The following is a 24,046-nucleotide window of genomic DNA, read 5'->3' as shown; positions in this document are numbered from 1 at the left end:
AAAGGGCGATAGCGGCTTACAATGATCGGAACGTCATCAGCGCACATGGCGCCGCCACCTGCAGTATGTTAGCGCCGCCGTCCGCTGTAGTTCGTGTTGTCGCAGCGCTGTCGTTTATGCTGGTCGGATCATGTTTCATAACATTAATAATGGACACCGAGCTGCATGGAGATGAGCAAGTTGCACAGTGCTTATGAATATTTACACAACTCCCACAGGAGTTCGTGCGTGAATTTTTTTCTTGTATATATACACACGATGTGGCAACGCAATAAAATATTGTTGGAAGTCAGCGCTGTGTATGTCGTCTATCGCTGTCCTTGTCCTTCGCGCTGTACGTTATTTTTGATCACGAATTACCAACTAGCCCAAGCAACCACCCTAGTGAATTTTTTTGTTTCTTTTTGTGAAGGCCCAAACTCGGCGCACTCTCTTTAGTGATACCCCTCAATTGCATAGGCCAGCATGCTGCCAGCCTGCAAAGCAATAGCCCGCAATGCATTCTGGTCTAACGGCTCCGGCGTGAGATAGCTAGGACATGCGCCAAGCGCCGCCGGTCACGTGAACTGCACCGGACGCTAGAGCTTTTCGCTGGTGTAGCATAACTGCGCCGCGCGTTACGTAGTACTGTATCCGTGCTTTAAGGCACTGCTACAAATTCGCGGCCCAGGTTATCGAATTCACCCAATCCGAGAAGATTACTTGTGCACTAACGCACAACAGAAAAACTTCACCGAGGCATCCCCTTGCCCCTCCACCCTTCTTGCCAGTTTCTCTATAAATGCAATGGCGATCAAAATGATGCAAGCAAAGTTTTATGGAAGAGTTTTATAATTTAAAGAGCTAAATGCTGCACTTCATTGATCATACCAAACCACAAAGACCTTTACTTCAGGACTTTAGCTGTAATTGTGCTATTATGTTTAGTATATCAATTTTTGTTGTTTCAAGGCACTGCTCATCTGTGTGACTTCCATTTGAAATCAATTGAAATATTCCCAGTTAAGTCTTATTAAAACCAGCTGGCATATAGGGTCCCATTATACACCAGTTGCTAACTATAGATCCAGAAAACTGAAATTCTGGGCCTTTATGTGACAATGTAATGCCTTCGGGCCTTTAAGGTGAAATAAATGAAATGAAATACCACACCCTCATAATGAGCCACACAATAGTGGGGGACTGCCTAGGGTTCTTTAACGTGCATCCAATACACAGTACGTGGCCATTTTTGCGTTTCGTCACAATCAAAATGCAGCCATTGCAGCGGCGATTTCATCCCGCAACCTCGTGCTTAGTAGCGCAATGCCAAAGTCACTAAGCAACCACAGCGGGTTGTATTGTAGATTCCAGTGGGTGTCCCCGGAAATCCCTGACCAAGTAATTGAGCAATATGACTCCTCAGATATATGCTAATGGAACACACAAAGAGGGCCAATTAGAACTGCCTATGCCAATTAAGCTTGCAGCAAGGCCAAACTGGAACTGTCTCAACTCAAGCTGGACCCGTAATGATGTCCCATTGGAATACGTAATGCTAACTGGACCTACAAAAATGTCCAATTGGAATGCTTAATTCCAACTGCTAATAACGGTGTTCAACTAGAACTATCTTAACATTAATTGGACCCACATTAGTCTCTTAGTGAGACACAACAGGACCCAATTGTGTCTCACTAAAAAACACGATTACACCGAAAAGTATTTTTTTTTTTACTGGGAGGTCTCTAACCCAGTCACGCCACCATCAGGGAATGCAGCAATGCCGTTTGGCCATGGTTCCTGTGGTCTACAAACTTTTGCTCCCAACAGGACCATGATAAGAACGCAATACTCAATGGAGTGTTCAATGCACCGATGTGACCTGTGACGTCAGTCAGTGCATGGCGCATGCCAACCATTAGACTATATGATGTAGTAGTTCTGCGGAAACCCGCAAGGTGGAGAAAAGTAAAAGGGAAAATCGGACATCCACCTGTGTGGGTGGATGCCCTAAAGCCATGCCGCTCGGTGTCCAGGGCGGGTGGATGTCTGATTTTCCCTTTATTAGACTATATTTCACACTAATTTTAACAGTTAAGCACTGCAGCTTTACTTCACCAGCCACACATTACAATATTTAAAGACATTACAAAAGCTAGTGATCCATTTTTCACATTCATAAGCTACAGCATATGAACTGTGCATAAAGCCGTGTACTCACCAACAGACACATTTCTTGAGTGAAGGATGAGATGCGACAGTGGCTGCGACAAGCTGACGAGATTGTATCGCCGAATACTCTAGTGCTTGCAAGGCCACACTCTGGCTGTGTTAGATGACTGTGCAGGTTCACTACACCGGTACACAAACAAGATATTGCATCATACCCTGCTTCTTGGTTTGTTTGCCTTGTAGTCTGCTCTTAGGGGGACGACAGTTGAAGGCCTCTTCCCATTGCCATTACCGCTTTGTAGTAGTCAATAACACATTCATGGTGCAAGCAGAGAAACATGCGAAGATCTCCCCCCCCCCCCCCATCCTGTTGAAAGGAATGAAGTTTGCACTTGCATGGCCATGTATGTGAAAACATGCTATGTATGTCAGAACATCACAGAAAACTCAATGAGACTTGTAGCAGAGCATTTGTGTGGCTCACGAACAGTTCCGAAGTGCATCCTGTGCTCGCATGCAGGTCTGTTTTTCACGATGGTGGCGGGAATACGATGCTGCCTTGCATATGCACAGGGTTATTGGAGTTATGGAAAAAGCCCATAAACAGGGCATATGATAGCTACATCGATGCAGCAAAATGTTAAACTGTGCAAAGAAGACTGGACATAAACTGAAACATAGATGCACGCACAAAGCACAGAACTTGTGTCTGTGTGTGTCTATGTGTCTATGTTTCTTTTCATGTCCCGTCTTCTTTGTACAGTTTAAAATTTTGCTGAATAGCTACATCATCTGATTCAATAAATGCTCTTAGTTGAATATCTGTGGTGACAAATTTTTCACTCGCAAGCGTAAAAAGGACCACCATACAAAGAGAGGGATTGGTTGTGTAACTTCATGTTTTACTCCCATAGGAAAAAGGAAAAAAAAAAAACACTGACTACCACAGAGTCGGTAGGAAACAAGCTCTGCAAACAAAGAAATATTCACTGTACAAAACCAGGAGCTCAAATTCTGTAGATCACTGACGATGTAAATGCTTTTGCCACAAATTTGACCTCCGATCCAAGAGCAACTATAAGGGTCATTAATACAGTTTGCACTATTGTCAGAAAATTTTGATACTAGAGGCCCATGACATGCACCACCATGAATGTACATCAATTAAATTGCTGTTGGCTAGCAATGCATACTGTACCACCACAGGAGCACAGGTGTAGCGTTAAAAGGAAGAGGTGGCATAAAAGGGCATATGCCCTTCAGCAGGCATATCCTCTTCAGACACCAATTATTTCTGTTAATTAAAAATTTATTTCACCGCATTTCTGGCATCTTAACAATTATGAAAAGCATATAGCTGGAGAGCAGATTAGGAACTTTTGATTCTTTAGTAAGTCTTGTCAAGTTTACGGAATGTGGTCTCCATGCAAGATCTCTCTACAGGAACATGAGGTATGTTAACGTCAACGACTTCATGTCTAGCCTACTTGGGAAGAAGCTATATCCTGTCAGGAGATATATTCCTGATATAAAACATTGTTAAAAATAAGGAAAAAATGAACCTGCTACATGTTGGTCAACATACTGAGGCCGAAAGCAAACGCCTATCCTTACATCTCATTTCGCGAAACACTTTACAAATATAATTTAAACTAGCAGCACAAGTCCAATGATAAGTTTTTCAATGTGTATGTGACACATTTTAAATATAATTATCTTCATCAGTGCTTTTTTTGCTTTTGATCTTGGAGTGCACAGTGCTTGAAGAAGATGCATAAAAAAAGACACACAGAAAGAGTAAAGTTTAGCGATAGCTTCTGTGATTGCATGATCCCTATGGAAGAGAATTGGGTGCACCGCTACGGTCCACAGTCCAGAAAGGGGCTGCCAGATGGAATAGCACACCGTGGTATAAAGGTTATAAACAGGGATAAGGTGCCTCAGAAAGGCTGGCCAATATTTTGATAGGAGGACCTATCTTCGTTAAAGGCAGCCTCGTCATCTTCGGCATGCTAGTTTTAAAAGGTTAGTGCAGTGATGTCACGTGCGGTTGTTGTTGGTGACAGCTGCTTTTAAAGGGAGAGACTTCAAAGTGAATGAGTGCTGTCATCTGACGTCTGTTAGCGTGGTTCCTAAGATGAGGGGACAAGAGCGGGAGAGTGGGAAAGTGGGGATAAAATAAAAGAAAGAAAAGGAGAAAAAAAAAGAAAGGAAAAGACACCAACAGGGAAAAAAAGAACACGAAAAGAAAAAGAAGGGCATGGGAGGGCGTTGGGGAAGGGAGAGGTTAGGGAGCATTCAGGGTGTAGCACAATGTGTTAAGTGCCTAGGTTCATGATATGAGAATTTCAGATTTAAGTTACCACTTTTAAAGATTCTAAGTTGCCACATCTCAAATTAATTCCTGTCGGGTGTAGGCATTTAAACTTGTGTATGAGGTATGATTCCGTATATTTCCTCTCGCGAGGTGAACGGAAATTTGTTTGTAGTATATAGAGCCTTGCGTTGTCAAATGTATGACCATGTACATTGAAGTGGCTGGCTGCTGCTCTAGGTAAATTGTGTTTTGTGACCGTTGAGTCTTGTATGAATTTGTAGTCCAGTCCCACCTATGTAGTGTTTGCTACAAGCGGCACATTCTAGACAGTGGACTACGTTGCTTGATGTGCAGGTGAAACTCGAATTTACCTTGTGTGAGTAATTCGGCGCTGTACTTTTCACTCTAGTAGTAGATCGAATATGTTTGCATGTAAAGCACCTGGGGTGGCCACAGGGACCGGTTCCCAACTTCGTCTTTGTCCTAAGTTTGGCATGCACAAGAATATCTTTAAAATTAGTGTTGCGTCTGTAGGCTACTCTGGGAGGGTCAGGAAAAATTTTATTAAGTTTGTGGTTGCTGGTGAGAATTGGGTAGTATTTACTGAGGATGTTATTCACGTTTAGGAGTGTGTTTGAGAATTTAGTAGTAAGAAGAGGCATTGTTCTTATGATCCTAGGGCGGGGCTTGAAGACCTCGGCTCGATTAAGTTTGGTTGCATCGGTGTAGGCTTTTTGAAGGGCACTGTTTGGGCGGTTCCTGTTAGATAGGGTTTCTTTAAGGTGATCGAATCTATCTGTGTAGCCTTGGTTTTCAATGCAAATGCGACGTAGTCGTGTGGCTTGGTCTTTAAAGATGCCTTGTTTGCAATGTCTGGGATGGCGGTTCGTATATTCTAGGTAGTGTTATTTGTCGAAAGGTTTCCTATACAGCGTTGCCTTTAGTGCCCCATTGTCAATGTATATTGTTGGGTCCAGAAAGTTTATGTGCTCCGTTGAAGATTCTGATGCAAATTTTATTGTTTGGTGAAACGAATTTAGAAATGCTACATACTTATCTAGACTATTTTGACCATGTCCCCATATTATGAATATGTTGTTTATGCATTGTGGGTATGTGTGGGGCTTGTCAGTGCAGTGCGATAGGAAATCGAGAGATTTCCTATCGATTTCCTATTCCCTGTTTATAACCTTTATACCTATGGTCCACAGAGTAAATTAGAAAGCACCAATGCCAAAAACAAAAGAGGCCAGAATAGTTGCATCATGGGGAAAGGTCATGATGTAAAGTTCTGCGACTGCCAGTGTGTTACCCTGAGAGATTATGGTTGCATGGAAGTGCCTAAAGGCTGTGGGAAAATACCACAGTAATGTTAAAGAAAAATATTAAAGTACTATAAGACAAAGCATGAAGAGAAGTTCATTGAGGTTTTCTGTCCAACAAAACAATGGTTCAATCTGTGCAAAAGAGGTGGCACATGGTGTCCCTTTGTGCTTAAGATATGTGCCTCATTTCAAGGTTTCTCTGAATCATAGACTTAGTGACTTTTTCCTTGCATAGAGACACCAATGTGTAGAAATCAACGGCAGGATGGTGACAAACTTTTTTTTCAAGTGAAAAAGTAAGACAACTCCCCAACACTCATGTTTACAAGAATGGCCAATCAAGTTACCACCAGCAAAAGCCTGGTCCTGGGCGGAAAAAGTATAAGGGTAGTAGAGGCAACGCTAATTGCTTAATTTGTGTTTGTTCAAGGCAATAGTACAAATGTTGTTATTGACCCTTCTACAGTCTTTTACATACACACTCATTTGCAAGAAAGGGAATAAACTAATTAGTGTACACAATGTCCATGTAATGTTTGTAGACACTGTCAGTTAGCGGCATATACATATATATATAATCTTTGAATGAGGCATTTATATACAGAGAAATGAATACTATATAGTGTGCCATACAACTATAAGACCACATATGAAACTCTATGCTAAATAAAAGTAGCTGTGATGGTTCGAAACATGCCAGAATTACTGACTGGTGAGGCAGTGGCATTACCATACATAAGCACAACTCTACGCATCATACTTTTTCTGTCATAAGTCATGACGTTTTACACTAAGCATCCATGACAAATGAAGCTGCTTCCACACACTCAATGTTGTTCATGTCCTAAACTGGCAAACTGAGGCTCCATATTTAACACCCATCACATGTGAGCTACTTTTGTGCATCCTGCTCTGTTGCGGCTGCCAAGAACCTAAAAGATTTAATATCACTTGGAGGTGTTTACCAATATTAAATTCAATGTTAACGGCCTTTTCAGGAGAATGTGTTGAATGCCTAAAATTTCCCGGTATGGTACAATACTCGTCTACATATGCAACAAATAGTTACACTTCAAGTTAAAGGATCCTGCACTTGTTTATCGGAGTAGAAGTATAACAAAACAAGCCACCATGTCGATTTTCCAACTTAATAGCATCAATACTGTCTTAGTGCCATCTTCATTGCCTCATAAGTAAAAGTGCTGGTGAATAAGAAGGGTGAGAGCCATGGAAAACCAGCTGACATTCTTGGGTGATGCACATAATGCTGCACACTGCACTCAGCAATGCATCAATATGATTGATACTTCTGCATTGAATATTTTTTACAACGTTAGAAAGATCACCATCTCACAAAATGCTAAGCATCACCTGATTTCTATACAGCTAACCAGGCCCTAAAATACCTGTGAACAGTGATGGCAGTTACTTTTATGACCAGCCTGAGTGAAGTGCGATCAAGGCCGAAATGGGGATGCAGGTGCAAAACGAAAAAAGCAGCATTGCGACCTTTACAAAACCTGTCAAAATGTCACTATCACGCTAACCCGACAGTGCTTAGATGAATGGGAAAATGTGAGCTCTTGGTCTGTTCAGATACTGCAGCACCACCAATGCTTTCAATAGCAATGAAATGTGTTGAACCTGCTTGCTAGTATGAAAATTAAGCAGCATCTGCTACCGCGTCATCTCTGTGAAGCCGATGTTTTGTGAGAACTGCAGACAAGTACTTCACATTCTAATGTGACAGCCGACCCTTTTAACATTCTTAGCCCAGCTTCAAACTGGTGTCAACCTATCCTGGAAAGGAACGGCAACATGCACATGCTGCAGATGAGACTGAGAGACATGGTCACATCAGTTCATAGTAGCACCTTGATCACTTGAAAACATAATTAAGCAGGTTTTGAAATGGCATTGTGAAAAGTATTAGCTTACACTGGTAGTAAAGGTCTGCTGATGGAAATATATATGCCATCAGTTTTCCATGGCCTGCTAGGGAACTCTTGTAGAGGTGTACAGTGACAGATGTGGTACAGTATGATAGAGAGGCGTCAATTCTGTCCCAGCCATCAAGAACAATGATTTAAAACCAAGTAGTGCTTCGGACGGCGTTTTCACAATAAGAAATAGCTGCACAATCCTGAGGAGTGGTAATACATGGTACCACTAGCAACTCACCAAAAAACACTTTTAAACAACCACTTCGTGAAGCAATGTTGTGTCTGTTTTCAGGCTATGCACGAGATACTTTAAATGGACACTAAATAAAACAACAGTTTGGGTGGATGGGTAGGTCACGCTTTTGAAACAGTAAGTGACTGACATTTAATCAGAGCATAGGTGTGTACTGCACAAGGCAACAACGTAAAATTGAATTTCCACTTTGGCTACCCACTATGCATAAGTGTTGATGTATATATTTGTAATTAATGTATAAAAGGAGGGTCAGTATTCATTTTCATCCCCAATAAGCCAACCCTTTCCATTGAATGAGCTTGCAAATGGTGCCAGGTGCATAATCTACCAGTCTAACTGTCTAACCTGATTTAATCTGTTCTCTTAAGGCACTTAAACCAACACTAAATGAATTTTGAACTAGTGAAGCATTCTCTGAAATCTATACTTGCATTTATTTGCTCCAAAATAAAAAAAAAGGAAGGCCAAGGCTTTTAAATTTTGTATTCAAACTGCGGTGGCAGTATGCCGGTGCAACGTCATGGATTTCAACATATATATATATATATATATATATATATGTATATATATAATTTTTTTTGTGTTTAGACTACTTATAAACAAAAAAGTCTTGTAAGCATTTGGTTCCTTTAAAAGGCAATGTCATCTTTGTTTATTGATAAACAATCAGCTAGCCCCACACAGATGCTGTCGAAACCCTTGGTTTCATGCCGAGCTACCATGAGGACTTCAATATAGTGTTGCTACCCAGCTTTCAGTCTTGTGAATTTTCTGGCTTCCCAGACCTTTGTTCATGATAAGACTAACCTTTTTGACATTACAGAAGTGTAATTTATGCCAATCCAAATTAGCTTCCGTCTTCAGTACCTTTCAGGTAGCTGCCGTGTACAGTTTGCTGAATACAAGCAGTGCTCATTTTTCTTCGGCACTGGCTCTATGCCACTTATTTTGAAGCGGTCTTGATACCTACAAAACAGACTGGTGCCACATGGAGATAGCTCAAGTTTTGATGTTTTCAATTTCACCCTTTGGCAGTGAGTTGTTCAAGCAGGAAGTTCAAAACTGCTACACTACAGCTGCTGTAGATTTCAACTAATATTCAAGGCCACCACATACAGACACAATGCACCATTAAAGTCCATAGATTCACATCGAATGTATAATACTTACAATTAGCATTACCAAGTCAATGAATTCATTGTAACAACATTGGTAAAGCAACATTGGCTTCACAGAGTTGAGACAACTTTCTCACATTACATAAAAAGCTCAACCCGTCAAAGCACAAGCTGTGCCAAATATGGTAGTAACTTGAGATTCTATACACTCTTGTGATGATAAGATAGTTTAAAGCTTTCCATGAAAAGAGCAGCTAACAAGTAGTACATCAGCTGCGTGAGTAATTTTGGCTTTCAAAACACGAACCTTAGAGATATAAATAACACATAAAGCTAATCACAACACCAAATATAAGGAAAGAGGAAAACAAAAGTACGCTGGATGGAAAGAATGAGCGCATGACAATAACAACAACAACAAAAAGAAAATAAACTACAAACTACAGGCTGCCAAACATTGAAAATAATTGTGCCGGTTCAGATTCTGTATCGACTGCCACTTTGGTCCCCAGAGCAGTGAGCAATTCATGGACGTCCTTGTGCCATTACATCTACAGATAACACGAAATGGGAACAGAGCCTGCTGAACTTCCCAAAAACCAGATAAAGGACCCAACAGACAGATTCTCACTTCTTGGTTGTCCTTCTCCCATGTCCTGCTATGAGCAAAATGTTAATCTTTCAGATGGCCACAACTAAATATAGCTCAGGAAGTGCCTGGAACACGTAACAGGAATGGTGCTTCAGGGAATTTATGATCACAATATTGGGGCAAGTTTCTGAAAGGGCTAGAATACTCAAAACACATATCTCAGATAAGTGTAGGTGCCCTAAGGGAACTCCACTAGGCATACATGCTTTGTTATTTTTTGACATCACTGCAGAACCAACTTCCTTTATCAACTCCACAGAAATGTTGAACCAATCAGATTGATGTTCTGAAGTACAGGGTTGTATGTGTTCTGACCAATGTAATTAGATAGAGAATCTTAGAGCAGGATAAAGAATATCAGCGTGACCACTAAAAAGCCTACCAAATGCAATCTTTTTGTGACTGTTACAGATTGTACCACAGTTACTGTGCTTGGAATAGGTGTCATTAATTATGGGATGCTGCTCTGGAAGTTTTGCTGCTGTCAGATATTCTACTATGTTTTCTTCTCTCAGTCAATTAGAAAAGGCATGATCCACTTTAGAGCCAATTAGAGGAGCAAAGTGGCAGAATTACACAATGGCGAAGCATCTAGACTTGCACCGAGGCAAACCAAATGCAGAATGACCCTTCTGCAGGCTCCACTAAAATGGCGCAAGAACCATTGGTTGGCAACACTGATCCTGGGAATAGCTGTCCAATTCAAACTTTTGAGGCAGAAGCACGTCCAGCCCATTTGAATCAGCGCTGTGCACACTGATAGGAACAAAAATGGCGGGTTGTGTAGCTGCTCGCGCGGTGTACCGGCTTGGCGTACACTATAATGAGCGGAGACCAACGGCAGCAGCCCTATGCAACGCAAGCACGTCTGTCGAGCCCTCAGCACTTGCGCGAGCAGCCACACTTGCGCACCACTTCCACATGCTTGGTGTACGTTCTGCCCAATGGGCACACCATCTTGACGCTGCGCCGCTTGGTCTTGTGAGCACGGCAGCAGTGGTCACCACATGAGCCGATGCACTCGGCCATCTTGACCTTCTTCTGTGACCGGCAGCCGTCTTCTTCTATGTGGTCACGATACTGCTCCTTCTGGCATGTTGGAGCTGCAATAGAAAGTAAGAGCATGTATTATTTTTACGCTTCAGTGGTTTATGTCTATATGAACAATAATAAGTTACGGTATGAGCAGTGTACCCCACACAGATGCATATTGGGTTTAGAAATTTCTTGGCAAAAGTGCAAAGAAAAAAAATGGAATAAAGGGAGAACATGCAAGACAAGCATCTATATGCCTTCCCTTCATTCCATTTAATTTGCACTTCTACTATGAATATTTATCAGCTAGGCCAGTTTTACACTTACGGTGATTTTCCAAAAGCTCTTCTGCATTGATGTCCATGTTCTAGGCACCTTTAGCCATGCTGGCTTATGTCGTTGCCCTAATCGCAGCAATGCAAGTGTGGTATAGCATGTTGTGAACCACTGTAATGCCTTCACTCCTACTTGACAGAAGCAGTGCACCAGAATCAAGTGCTGATTACTCTGACTGTCAAAGGCAGAGGTCAAAGCCGTGTATCCAAAATCGCTTTGCATTAGCAGCCATTGGTAAAGGCCCTCAGGGCCCATTATCACAGGTGGCAGTGCACATGAATGTGCAATGACTGGCTGTAGTGTTCCTGACTCAACATTTGATGACTTGAGCAACTGCTGTGTTCCTGAGAAGCAGAGTTGAACACAAGGAGGAGCGAGGATGCTACTTTCCAGTAGTCAAATGAGCATCTATGCACAGACTCTTTGCATCAACAGGAAGCACAAATGTTCAAATGCAATATAAATTTCATCTGCTTTCTTTTATCAGTTGCTTTTCAATATCATAGATTACAAAGGGCAGCAGTATTGGCTGTGAGGCCACATTGAGTATGTCTACCAGTAGGGCCACTTATAAGCGCTCATGTCCACATCCACCGGTGGGAATCGATCCAAAGCCTATAGTGGCCGCCTACTGCTGCCACCTAATGTTTGTGTCATTTTCAAGCAGTGAAATGCCCATTTCTGCAACAAGTATTGCTGCATATGTGTTAAATGCTAGTGATTTCAAATACCTACTGGACCCGATACAAACACCAGAGAGCCCAAAACGAGATCATGATTCATACTGGCATCTGCAACAGGATTGTGTGTGCACATGTATTCTTGTTTTAAAAATGATCCTTTTAATTTGGCAGGAGCTGACACTCCATGGAAAAGCAGCTGCTTCGCGATAAAAAACTGGCTGCGTGAAAGACGGTTGATGGAAGGTTCAACCTAAACCAGATTATTGCAAGACAGATAAAAGCTGGCTTAGTGGTTACTGAAGAAAGAAAAAAGCCAGCCAACAATCTTGTGACTACCTTATTACTATGTAAAAAGCCAGAGCTTGGAGCTAGTAAGTCTCAGGGGTGGGACAACAGGGTAACTGTAGAGTAAAAAAAGTGAGAATTAGGAAGCAGGTGTGGGATGCAGATGCTTCCAGGAATTGCAGAGCGCACAATGCATGTAGATGGAGGTGCGGTTCAGACCACTCATAACGCAACTGCTTTTGTACAAGACTGAATATAACGCAATCTTTTCTGACCCCCACAGACCCTCCCACAGAACTCAATGTACATGCGTAGCGTGCCTATAGTGCAGCTGCCTGAGATGACATATTGTTTATAATGCAGCTGCCTTTGGTAAATTTAAAAGGGTGAAAACATCCTGATTGTATGCTTGGATTATCAGATACACATTGCTGCTAGGTCTACATGTTTAGTGTCTGTGCAGGCATTGAAAATTGCTGTTTTCATTGCAGTACAGTAGCGCTTATAGTGTGGATATTTGCAACTCCAGAACTTAAATTATAAGCAATGGACACTGTAACATGTTTTAGTCTTCAGCAGATTATGTCATTTTCAGCTCTTCATGGCAGCCACAATTTTCACCTTCTTCCATGTTTTAGCCCTCAGTAATACTTAGCATGTGCATTCCTGCCAGGCTGTGTATAACAAAGTCACTGAAAAATTAAAGCCACTATCAGCTTTGCGCAGAACAAAGTACATTCACGGATGGACCAGTGAACAAGGTACCTTCATCATTGCACATGAAGGTATGACGTGAGCTGCAGCAGGTCTTATCCATATGCAATTATGTGTTACAGAGACATTACAGGGACCCCTGAAAGCACATTTCATGCAAACGAGTACTAGTTTGGTGAGATAAAAAGAAAGGTGAGGCTGCTTGATGAAATGGAAACACTGTGCAACAATAATTATTCTCCTAATTTGTGGCTTAATTATAAATTTTTCAATGTAGTGGAATGCACAAAGACAATGAGCGCCAGCTATGATACTCCTTTGCTCATGTGCCATAGCACCTAACATGGCCAGATGGTGTGCAGAAACAATGCACACGCTTTTCACTGTGCTACTTCTACAAGTACTCATCATTGCTACACCTTCACAAGATCAACCTTTAGTGTAAGCTTCAAAATATCTTTCTGAGGCACCTGATCCCTGTTTACGAACTTTATACCACAGTGTGCTATTCCATCTGTCAGCCCCTTTCTTGTTTTTATATTGTATAATGATAAGTTATGAAAACAATAGGTACAGGATTAAGGTTCATACCTCAATGTTTTCTTTTGTTTCTTTAATTTCATGGCTCATCATTGCTACTGCTTTACCATAAAGCGCTATCGCGCCAACCAGGCACAATATGCACATGTGCAGCCCAGATAAGCTAGCACACACACAGGCAGGGGTGCTAACAATGTCAACAATGGTAACCAGTGCTCTAAATAAAATTTCTTGAAGCTAGGTGAGGTGCATGGTGAGGCATGTAGACTAGCAGCACAAGAAGACCAAGAGCAAGGGACAATATTGTGAAATGAAGAACCAGGCCAGACTTGAAGATTCTACAAGCTTTAGGAGCTTGCTGTTTGATTCTTTAGCGGAAAAAGATGGCTTTGTTGGCAGATACAATTGAAGGGGGGCTGAAACACTTTTTAAACATGGTAAGAAGACATTTGCAATACTGCCATGAACATGCAAGCTAAATACTATTATTCCTCGTTAGGATTGCAAATTGGGAAAGTTGGTACCGATCCATCTTCAGCAGCACCACTTTTGACAGGGACAAGCGGACGAACAAAGGACATTTCCAGTCCTGTGTTCCACTGCATGTAGCAGGGAGCCCACAATCTCTCATAATGGATTGCTTATTTCTCTTTCAGCTTTCAAGGTCCCCTCTTTTGCTGCAGTCCATGATATGATAGCCAGTGCAACAGCCCATAGACACCAGCCATTGCTTGAGTTTTCATGACCATGTATTACACCTGAGCGAAAGCTTGTGCACACCCACATCGCCCGTCTTGTCACCATTTCTCTGTTGCTCTGGGGCACCTTTGTCAAATGCCAACTTTGAAGGGTTACCATATGGGCACCACATAAAAAAGGGGGGGGGGGGCAATATAGGAGGGGCCTTTCTATCAGCACTATCCCAGTTAAGAGGCAATGTTGTGTTGAGAGGGAAAGTAAACATTGCACGCTTTATAATATCTCCATTATTAATAAAGGGAAGTTGAAACATCCACCCAATCGTAGCAATTGCTACAAAGGAAACCCATATGGGTTCCTCGAAAGAAATAGCTTCACAGTTGAAGAAAACTTCGTCCTGGTTCGGGACTCGAACCCAGCACCACCGCCTTTCTGGGGCAGCCGCTCTACCATCTGAGCTAACCAGGCGGCTAGCAGATGGTAGGGCAAAGTCGAACTCATCAACAACTCTGAAGCAAAGGCAAGAGTTTGACATAATAGTTCTGTGGAAACACGCAAGGTGAAGGGAAGTAATTAAAAAAGGGAAAATGAGACATGAGTAGAAGCTCGATTGCGCAACGTTTGGGCGACACACAGAGAAAAGAAACACACACCAGAGAGCGCTCTGTGGTGTGTGTTTCTCTTCTGTGTGTGTGTCGTCCAAATGTTGTGCAATCGAGCCTCTAATATGCTATACCAACACGCCCAGTCTTCAACCTTGGTGAGACAAGAGTAATAATGGGAGGCATGAATGGGTAACTGTAATGTAAAATGTCTGGAAGATGAGTATTTATAACCAAGGAGAAATTTCTCGAAAAGGAGTCATTTAGAATAGTAGCACATTGATTAGGTGGAACGGAGTTGCCAGCTGTGTCTACCAAAGCAATGGAGTTATCAAGAATGGGGTTAATCATACGCCAAAATTTTCAAACATTAGATGTCAGGAGTGACGGTAAGGTATTCGACATGAAATTATATTTAGCTTCCTTTAATGCTGCGATGTAAGTATCAGATGCAGATTTGTAGGCTGTCCAGTGCAAATTTGAGGATGATAATTTGGCCAAGCGATATAGACATCTTTTTCGATTAGAAGCCATTTGATATAGGTATGTGTTATGCCAGGGTGTTCGAGGATTAGACGTGATAATGTGAACAGGGATGTACTTTTCAATTAATTGGTTTACTTTAGTTGAAAACATGTCCTAGTTATGTTGAATAGGACGCTCATCAAAGTTAGTCAGAAATGTGTTTGTGAAATCGACTAATTCATTGTTGATTGCCTCGAAGTTAGCTCAAGCATAGTTGTGAATTGTTTTGCATATTTGCTGGTTTTTGTAACTTGCACAGGATTACGTATGAAGCATATTTTGTTAATAACCATTTTGTTATAATGCAGCTGGAAGGAAGATGATTGTGGTTGGCTACGAGCGAATTCCATTAGTTACTTTTGAGCTAAGCGTGTTCTGGGTGAAAAGTCTTGACTGATGGATATGTCATTTGTTTTCAATTGTTCACATAGTGATAATACCTTTTCTTAAATTTTAAAGTTGGAAAACTTAGCAATAATGGGATGGGGTTTGGCAGGAGAGATTGTACCCAACCGGTGAGCACGCTGGATGCAATCAGCAGAAAATGAGGGAAATACAGAAATGATTGCGTCTGTTAGCTTTTTTTCAGTGTCATCCCAAGACTCTTTGGAATCTGGAAGGACATAAAAAATTAACTTGTCACGACATGACCTGCACTCCATTTTATCAAGTCGTGACTGAAATGAGTATTTGTGTGAAGACAAATCATGGACTTCCTCTTTAAGGCAAGATACTTCTTGTGACAGGTCTTGAGCCTGTTTAGCTTGTTGTTCTAATGTGTCCAAGCGATTATGAAACGCCGCAAGTTAGGTCTCAATGATTTATTGTCTATTTTTGATTGTTTTGATATCAGTGGTGAGCTCTCTGCGCGAGATTTGCTGATTTGCAATGAGTATACGCATGAATTTCTTTTAGAAACTGGAACATAAGTGACATTTGCTGTTTTGTATCATCAGGCAAGCTTTCTATTCGAGAAGTGATTCGGAGCGGGTGGTTGGACCTGGATTAATCTCGACATCTCCAGCACGTATCAACAAAGAAAACATTGACAAGCATTCAGATAAAGTCTCAAGTAATTCAAGCTTCGACCATCAGGTAAGCAGTGGACAAGGCAGCAGCAAAAGAATGTGCCCAGGTGGAAGTTCTTTTCGTCATGTTAGCTCCATTGGTGTAGCCAATCCACTTGCACCAAAAGTGATGTCCCCAAATATTATCAGCCCGCATAACCTCACAGTAGAACTTTGCTACATGCAGCATATGCACCAGCCTATCACACAGTTGAGGCTCTTACCTTGGTCGCAGAATGGTCCGTTCCAGCCACTGCGGCAGCTGCACTCATAGTTGTATCGATCAACTGGTATGCACTTCCCGCGCTTGCAGAGGTGGTTCTTGCATGGCTTGGGGTCGTCATACTCCGTGCAACCAGGCGAAACACGCTGTTGCTTGCGTGCATTCATCAGGTCCATTGGCTTGTCATTCACATACAATTCCTTCATGCAGCCTGCCACAAAAGTAGGTGAGGGTGAGACATCTTGTCAGTAAAGACAGCAAGAGAAGTTATGACATATTGTGGATAACAAGACAGTCAGAAAGACATAAATATATATATATATATATATATATATATATATATATATATATATATATATATATATATATATATATATATATATATATATATATATATATATATATATATATATATATATATATTGCTTCCCAATTATTTCGACTGGACAGGTGTTGCACCACTGAGCACAAGGAGACAACATCCACTCCACATCATCTTAAGAGTAAAAAATTACACGATTAGATACTTAGTTATGTTGTGCACTGTACATTTAATGTTACCAATCAATCACTACAAATTTACAATCAATAAGTGTCATTTGATATGATGGCAGTATGCTACAATAGACAGTTATTGTCAATTAACTTTGTAATAAAAACTCTGCACGCCTGTAACCCCCATATTCAACAGCATGACATGAACATATACATTTTTCATGGGACTTTATATGATCATCATGTAAGGTTATTGGTTAGAGGTACGTTGTTGCATATTTCCTTTTTTGATGCAAGAGCACCACTGGAGGGCACTGACAGACCATTAAAATCAACACAATATGGAAGTCTGGTTCTGCCAATTTCGTGTATTTTACAGTGGAAAAAGTGTAAAAAATAAACTTATCGACTTAATATCAGTATGTTAACGATTGCAAACAAAGGCCAAAGACTAGGAAAGGAAACTGCCACTGAGTTAATTTCTTATGCAGCAGTGAAGAATATAACAAAATCACATCTGCGACTAAGAAAATCTACAGGACATGCCGGTACATAAGCCCCTTGTCAAGAGGTCAGACTGTTCTGATTAGCCATGACGTGTTTCTTAACTATGGTGGAGACACCTTCGAGTTTTGGCCTGCAGCAACACATCCAGCATTACATTGTTGGCATGGTTCCTGAACAGCAAGTGGAAGCAGCTGGCTGCCTCTTCTGTGCAGAGGGGCAGCATGCTACCTTTTATGGACCAGATCTGGCCAATGATGCAAATAAACATGCCATTAGGCATCAAGCAACATGAGCAAAATGTGCTCATGCATCTTCTTAAATATATTTCTTTAAATACATCAGGTAGATTCAAAAACTAAGCATTATATAGCACTAATACACCCTAAAACTATCATAAAACCAGGTTTTGTGTGTCTTTTGAATGAATTTTGAATATAACTACAGTATCTATTCTAATATAGGTTGACCTTGTTTTTTTTTCCTAATATGTGACCCAGAATGAACGATCAACCTATATTCGTGACCAAAGAATCTGGATTTATATTTCTGAATAAAGCTAGCAAAGTACCGAGCTAATGGAGTGCCTGTGTCGCACCCACCATAAAGCCAGTCTGGAGATTATCCAGGCTGGCATTAAAGGAGAACTGACAGAAATGTTTGTCCTGTTTGCATTGCTTTATTAGATAGCCCAGAACTTACGTTATAGAGTCTTAATTCCCCTAGAGTGCATCAAATAATTAATTAGGTTATAGAGTCTTAATTACTGTAGAGTGCATCAAATAATTACTTAGGTTACCTTTTATTGAAGCCATTTCAAAATGCATGCCAAGAGCAGTGCGGCTTCAGACGTGAAAAAGGTTACCCATTTAGTCACCAAAACCTGTTGTGACGGTCTCGTGGAACCAGATACCACTGATGCATATACACACATTGTGGCTCTCATGCCTAAACCCGAGTCCATTCAGCACTTGACAGGAAAATAGGGGAGACAGTGTGCCTCTATGTTTCAATGACACGGTCATTGTATGCCCTTCAGCCACCACGTCCTGCCACCTCCACTTTCGGTGATGTGAGAAGCAACCTTTTTCGCGTCTGGGGCCATGCTATGCTTGATGAGAATTTTCAACTGGCCGTACAAAAGGTGCTGTAATTATTCATTTGTGGCACTCTTGAAAAATTGAGGCTTCGTACTATAACTATGGAGGTGACAGCTACATAAAAAAGCAAGAAAAAAGCAGGACACAAAATTTTTTTGTAAGTATTCCTTTAAGATTTACTGCGTATTTAACGGACTTGACAGCACCAAGGATGACATTATTTGGGGCGCCAAGGATGCCTACGAAGTATTCAACAAGGACCATTTTACAGATTGCAGTTGCTATAAGGATGCTGCTTATGGCTTTGTTATTGGTGTAATGTTATGTTATTATATAAGTTATTGAGGTTTAGTAGCTGAGCCGATGGTAAATAAAGGAGTGGAAAGTTTTTCATTTTTCTTAGAAGATATGAATCAACCTATGTTAGGTTGTGAGGATCAATGGCAAATAATTCAACAACCTTCGGTTTGCAGATGACATTGTCTTATTCAGCAACACTAGGGATTAATTGCAACGAATAATTTAGAACCTTAATCGAGAAAGTGTAACAGTAGGGCTGAAGATAATTATGCAGAAGACAAAGGTAATGTTCAATAGCCTGGCAAGGGAACAAGAATTCATGATTACCAGTCAGCCTCTGGAGTCTGCGCATGAGTATGCTTATTTAGGCCAATTACTCACAGGGAATCCTTATCATGAGAAGGAAATTCCCAGAAGAATAAAAATGGGTTGGTGTGCATACGGCAGGCATTACCAAATCCTCAGTGGGAGCTTACCACTGTCATTCAAAAGAAAAGCGTACAATCATCGCATTCTGACAGTGCTAACATATGGGGCAGCAATTCAGAGGTTAACAAAGATGCTCGAGAAGAAGTTAATTAAAATACCATGCAATAGGAAAACAACAAAACGCATCTCAGGCCACCAGACCACCATACCAGATCGACGTGCATCGTCATCTCGTGCTGCAGCAATCCGCGCAATGTTCCGCATTACGTAGATGTCAACAATAGTTGAGTCTGTCAAAGTTTTTTAGTTACTTCGAATTGTATGTCCCAGTTAGTACGTTTTTTTTTCTCATGGATTTTTCCAAAACGTGTGGACGACATTCTACTGTAGTGAGCACAATGGCTGCAGCGTCTGCTTTGGCAGCAGTAGGAGACAGTCAGTAGACACTTTAAAGATATGCTACCTTACTCTGAAAACCCCGATCTGCACCCTGCCTTCAGCAGAGTTTCAAGTGAAAACACTGACTCAAAATGAACAATTACCTGTATTTACACAATTATAGCACACTTCTTTCTATGAAACTGGGTCTGAAAATTGCTTGCACATTACACTCAAATATGGAAACAAACAAGATGGCGACAGAAAAAGTTTTTGCATGTATTAGCCAGAACATCGATGTGCCACTTTCATATGAAAACTCATCCAAACAACAAGTTATTTTATGTGCTAAGCTAGTGGTAATGGCACGTGCAGCATCACATGTTTTTAGCATGCCAAAGTGTTGCGTCGCATGCAGGGTGTCAGAACGAAATGTTTCTTGTTCTGGTTTCAGTTTTGTTCCACTGAAAAACATTTTGTTCCGGATCTGCTACAGAACGAACAAAAAAATTATTTGTAATGGTTCATAGCAGTTTTGGTTCGCATGCAAAAATTTTTGTAGCAAAGTAGCCATAAAGACATAGTATTTATTCAGTAAAGCATAGTAAACATTCAGTTTGCTTACCTCACCACACCCTGCTGATGTTTATGGTGCTCACTATTTCTATCTTGTTCCTAACAGCTCAATGTATCACCATGAGGTGCTTTCCTAATGCACTTTTCAACAACAACAAAAAAGAAAGAAATGAAAGGAAATAAAAAGAAAGCGACCCTCAAAGGGTTATGTTGGGGCCATTCTATTCGGTGAACCTGTACAGTCTTTTCACATTTATATGTTTCCCTGCATAACTAGACTAACATGATCTATATTTTAACATCAAATGTACATTTCTGATGCACGCTCACAAGTTTTTGCACATAGCACAAATGTTCACAGGAGAGGCTGAACTGCATGTTAGGCATGACAGCTGTGCATTAGTTCTGTACGTGTGTGCAGCAAAATTGGCTTAATTTATGAGATTGTGAATGCAAAGAGCACAAAGAAACCGACATTCTTCCCCTTTATGTACAGTGGAATCTCGATAAATGGAAATCACTTAAATGGAACTGCCTTTTAAACAGAACACTGTCCTCATGGTTGGTTGCTTTTGTATTGCATGCAACTGTATTCAGCTTTGTCTCTCAGTAAATGAAACTCCTGGTAAACAGAACCAATTTCCATGGTCCCTTGAGGTTCCGTTTAAAGAGAGTTCACTACATGGAAAAGGGTGCCTAGAAACTGGTATTGCAACAGGATGCACTTCCATTTGTTGACATTTGGCCATCACAGGTACCATTCCTTCAAGACACTTGAGCGCTGGCTTTCGCATACCTCATGCACATCAAAAATGTGGCCACATTTTTACCCCTTTGTTGACATTCTAGCCCATGAAGAACTTTTCGCTGTGCTCATGCGGAAAATCGTCTTTTCTTAGGACTGACGACAACATTGAACGTGTCTGACAGGGGCAAACGTGCGGAAATGCACATGACACGCTGCGATTTTACTGTGCGATCTCAGATGCCATGGGCTGCACACTGGGTAATGCCAGTCCATCTGGTGGTGGTACTACTGCCGTAGTTTGTTGTGCACCTCTTAGGGAGTCACGTGCTCCCTGGATGTTCACGACTACAGTCACTTGCTTCCGTATAAGCAGTGTACAGTTGATTCTTTTCTCTGGATGGTCTCAACAACAGGGGCTGGGGATTTCCCTAACGTAGGCTCATGCACTACGCTGGCTAGCCATGCAGCTGTGCAGTCTGTGGCCATGCAGTGAAGGCCTTGAAGGCTCTGTGACATGCTCAAGAACACCAAAGTCGGCACTTACCAAGAAAGCTGGATGTGTTGCGGAGATGCCACTGGCGCAGAGCGGCGGCCGCCACATCTGCTGGCAGTCCACCCACATAGAGTGGTGTGTACAACTCCAGGTACTCACGGGGGCCCTCATTGACCACCGAGCGAGTGGGACCACCATCCACCATCATCGTTACATTCTTCTTCTCGACAACGAGAGTGAGTGAGTGGTAATCACCATCAGGCAGGGTCTTAAAGCTGAACATGGTTGATACTGGGTAGTTGCCTGCATCGTAGCTGACCCGCACGCGCCCCTTGAACAGCTCGACAGCCAGATGTTGGCCTTCACCGGTGTAGGCAATGACGCCAGACTCACGGTGTGTGGCCAGCTTTAGAGTGATGTTTGCACGGGGCCGAGTCTGGAGCGGTTCAAACTCGAGGAACGAGTCCTCACGGAAGCTCACACTCGACAACAGCTCACAACGGCGGCCTGTGAAGCCTGGGCTGCACTTGCACACATAGTCGGCACCAGTGCCTCCTGGTTGGAAGCAGACACCATGCTTGCAGTCGTGCTGCTGGCAAGGGCTGGTGCGCGGGTACAGCATGGCAACCATGGGTGCAAGCTCACAGTGTGCCCCACCGAAACCACGTGGACACACGCAGTCGTAGCTGTTGATACCGTCCACACAGGTGGCACCATTTAGGCATGGCTGTTCAGCGCAGTCATCCACATTGGAGCTGCAGTTCACACCCTCGAAGCCCAGTGCACAAGCACACCTGCAAATGTGTGCGCCATGAACTGGTTCCTTGGTGATCAAACACTGCATATGCACCACAACTTTCGGTGGTGCATGGTATGTTTGAACAATGTGGGAAAAACCATCATTGCCCTTATTGCACTTTGTATGGACTTAATGCCCACAAACAGAAGTTCAATTCTTGTTATGAATAAGTGTGTAACAAAACACAAAATTCAGTGCACTTACGTGTAGTATGTAATGTGATCAACACATGTGGCGCCGTTCTTGCATGGGTTGAATTCCTTACTGCAGAAATTTATTTTCTTCTCGCAATAGTTTCCTGAAAAGGGAAAAGTGTAAGAGTTGCATTTAAGTAACAGAAAGAAAGAAGCAGTACCATTACTTTTCAATTCATTTAATTTATTCATCCCTAAAGGCCCCGAGTCCATAACATAAGAGGTGCATACAAGCGTGTGTTATACAATCATTTCAGAAACAAAAATGATGCAGTTTTGTAATATTCTAACAGAAAGAAAAAGGGCGGGAGGGTAGTGCATCTGCAGGCAGCAATATCATAGGCTGCAGTTCGCTGTGTTTACTAATGAACATGGAGACATCATATGCAGAATGCTGTGGATCCATCATGTTATAAATTCATATATAATAAAGCTCTCCATTATGACAGGGACAAGTTCGAGAAGGAAGATTATTCGCACCAATGTATCCAGGTGCACAGGAGCATGAGTAGCTTCCAATTGCGTCGATGCAAGTGGCGTTGTTTTCACACTTGTTCTTGTAGCAGTCATCGATGTTAGTCTCGCACCGGTCTCCTTGGAAGCCCATCGGGCAGTGGCAACTGTATGGGGCAAAATGACTTGCATAGAACCGTGCAAATCTGCACGATTGAGGCTATATCTAGTTCACTATAACTAAAACTAATGCTAACACCAGCGCTGGCAAAGTGCGGCGATGTTCCCACCTGAAACGCCCTGCTTCGAGAACTTTGCAGGTGCCATGATTCTCGCAGGGGTTGCCATAGCAAGCATCCACAAGATATTCACAATTCCGGCCATGGTAACCAGGTGGGCACACGCACTCGTAGTCCCGCAGCGGCACGGCGCGGCACGTGGCGCCGTTCTGGCACGGGAATGTGTAGCAAGCGTCGCATTTGGCCAACACATCCGGTTCAGGTTTGGCTGCACCATTGGTTATTGGGTGGGGAAGAGGAGAAAACAAAACAACAGACTGAACTGTGCAATCTAAGTAAACATGCCAAGCCAGTCAACCCTATAAAGTTGTTAATGAGGTTTAACATTTCTAAGCACCACACTTGTGGGAAAGGGACGAGGGGAATTTGTTTTAGACAATTTTGGTCACGTGAGGTCTCTGATGTCATCTAAATACAATTACTCAAGGGTATCGCTATCGAATTGGAGCCACTGCGGCTGGAAAATCCATCCCATGATTTTGTACTCATTAGCAGAGTCTCTATACTATAGCCAATCCAGTGGGTAGCACTCAGAAGTGGAGCTCGTTTCTGGACACCGGGCTTTTGCATCTCTTTTGATACGCCATACGCAACCTTCTGCATTGTTTCCAAATTAATGAACAAGTGGCAGTCAAGAGCAAAAGCACTGACATTATCACCCATACCGCAGATAGAGGCAATGCCACCATTCTGCTTAAAGGGACAGTAAAGGCAAATACTAAGTCAAGCTAAAGTGATAGATTAGTGCTCAAGAATGTCTAAAGCATCAATATTATTGCAAACAAAGCATTAGCAATCTAGAAA

At 42.0% G+C, this 24,046-nt stretch overlaps 1 protein-coding gene across 1 annotated transcript in view; it reads right to left on the bottom strand.

Annotated features, from left to right (window-relative positions):
• Window positions 1–3,035: 3,035 nt before the first annotated feature.
• The window catches only part of sli (slit guidance ligand), a 416,482-nt gene continuing 395,471 nt past the window's right edge, over window positions 3,036–24,046 (bottom strand). Inside the window, exons 29-34 of the mRNA XM_075676723.1 lie at window positions 23,234–23,450; window positions 22,971–23,110; window positions 22,501–22,594; window positions 21,549–22,291; window positions 16,476–16,685; window positions 3,036–10,868 (exon numbers count right to left, since the gene is read on the bottom strand). Of these exons, the coding sequence (XP_075532838.1) occupies window positions 10,645–10,868; window positions 16,476–16,685; window positions 21,549–22,291; window positions 22,501–22,594; window positions 22,971–23,110; window positions 23,234–23,450 (1,628 nt within the window). The 3' untranslated portion in view covers window positions 3,036–10,644. The remainder of the gene's footprint in view (window positions 10,869–16,475; window positions 16,686–21,548; window positions 22,292–22,500; window positions 22,595–22,970; window positions 23,111–23,233; window positions 23,451–24,046) is intronic.

The sequence above is a fragment of the Dermacentor variabilis genome, unplaced genomic scaffold, assembly GCF_050947875.1.
Source record: "Dermacentor variabilis isolate Ectoservices unplaced genomic scaffold, ASM5094787v1 scaffold_12, whole genome shotgun sequence".
NCBI lineage: Eukaryota > Metazoa > Arthropoda > Arachnida > Ixodida > Ixodidae > Dermacentor > Dermacentor variabilis.
The sequence above is the reverse complement of the archived record's forward strand: the minus strand, read 5'-3'. Positions and strand labels throughout refer to the sequence as shown.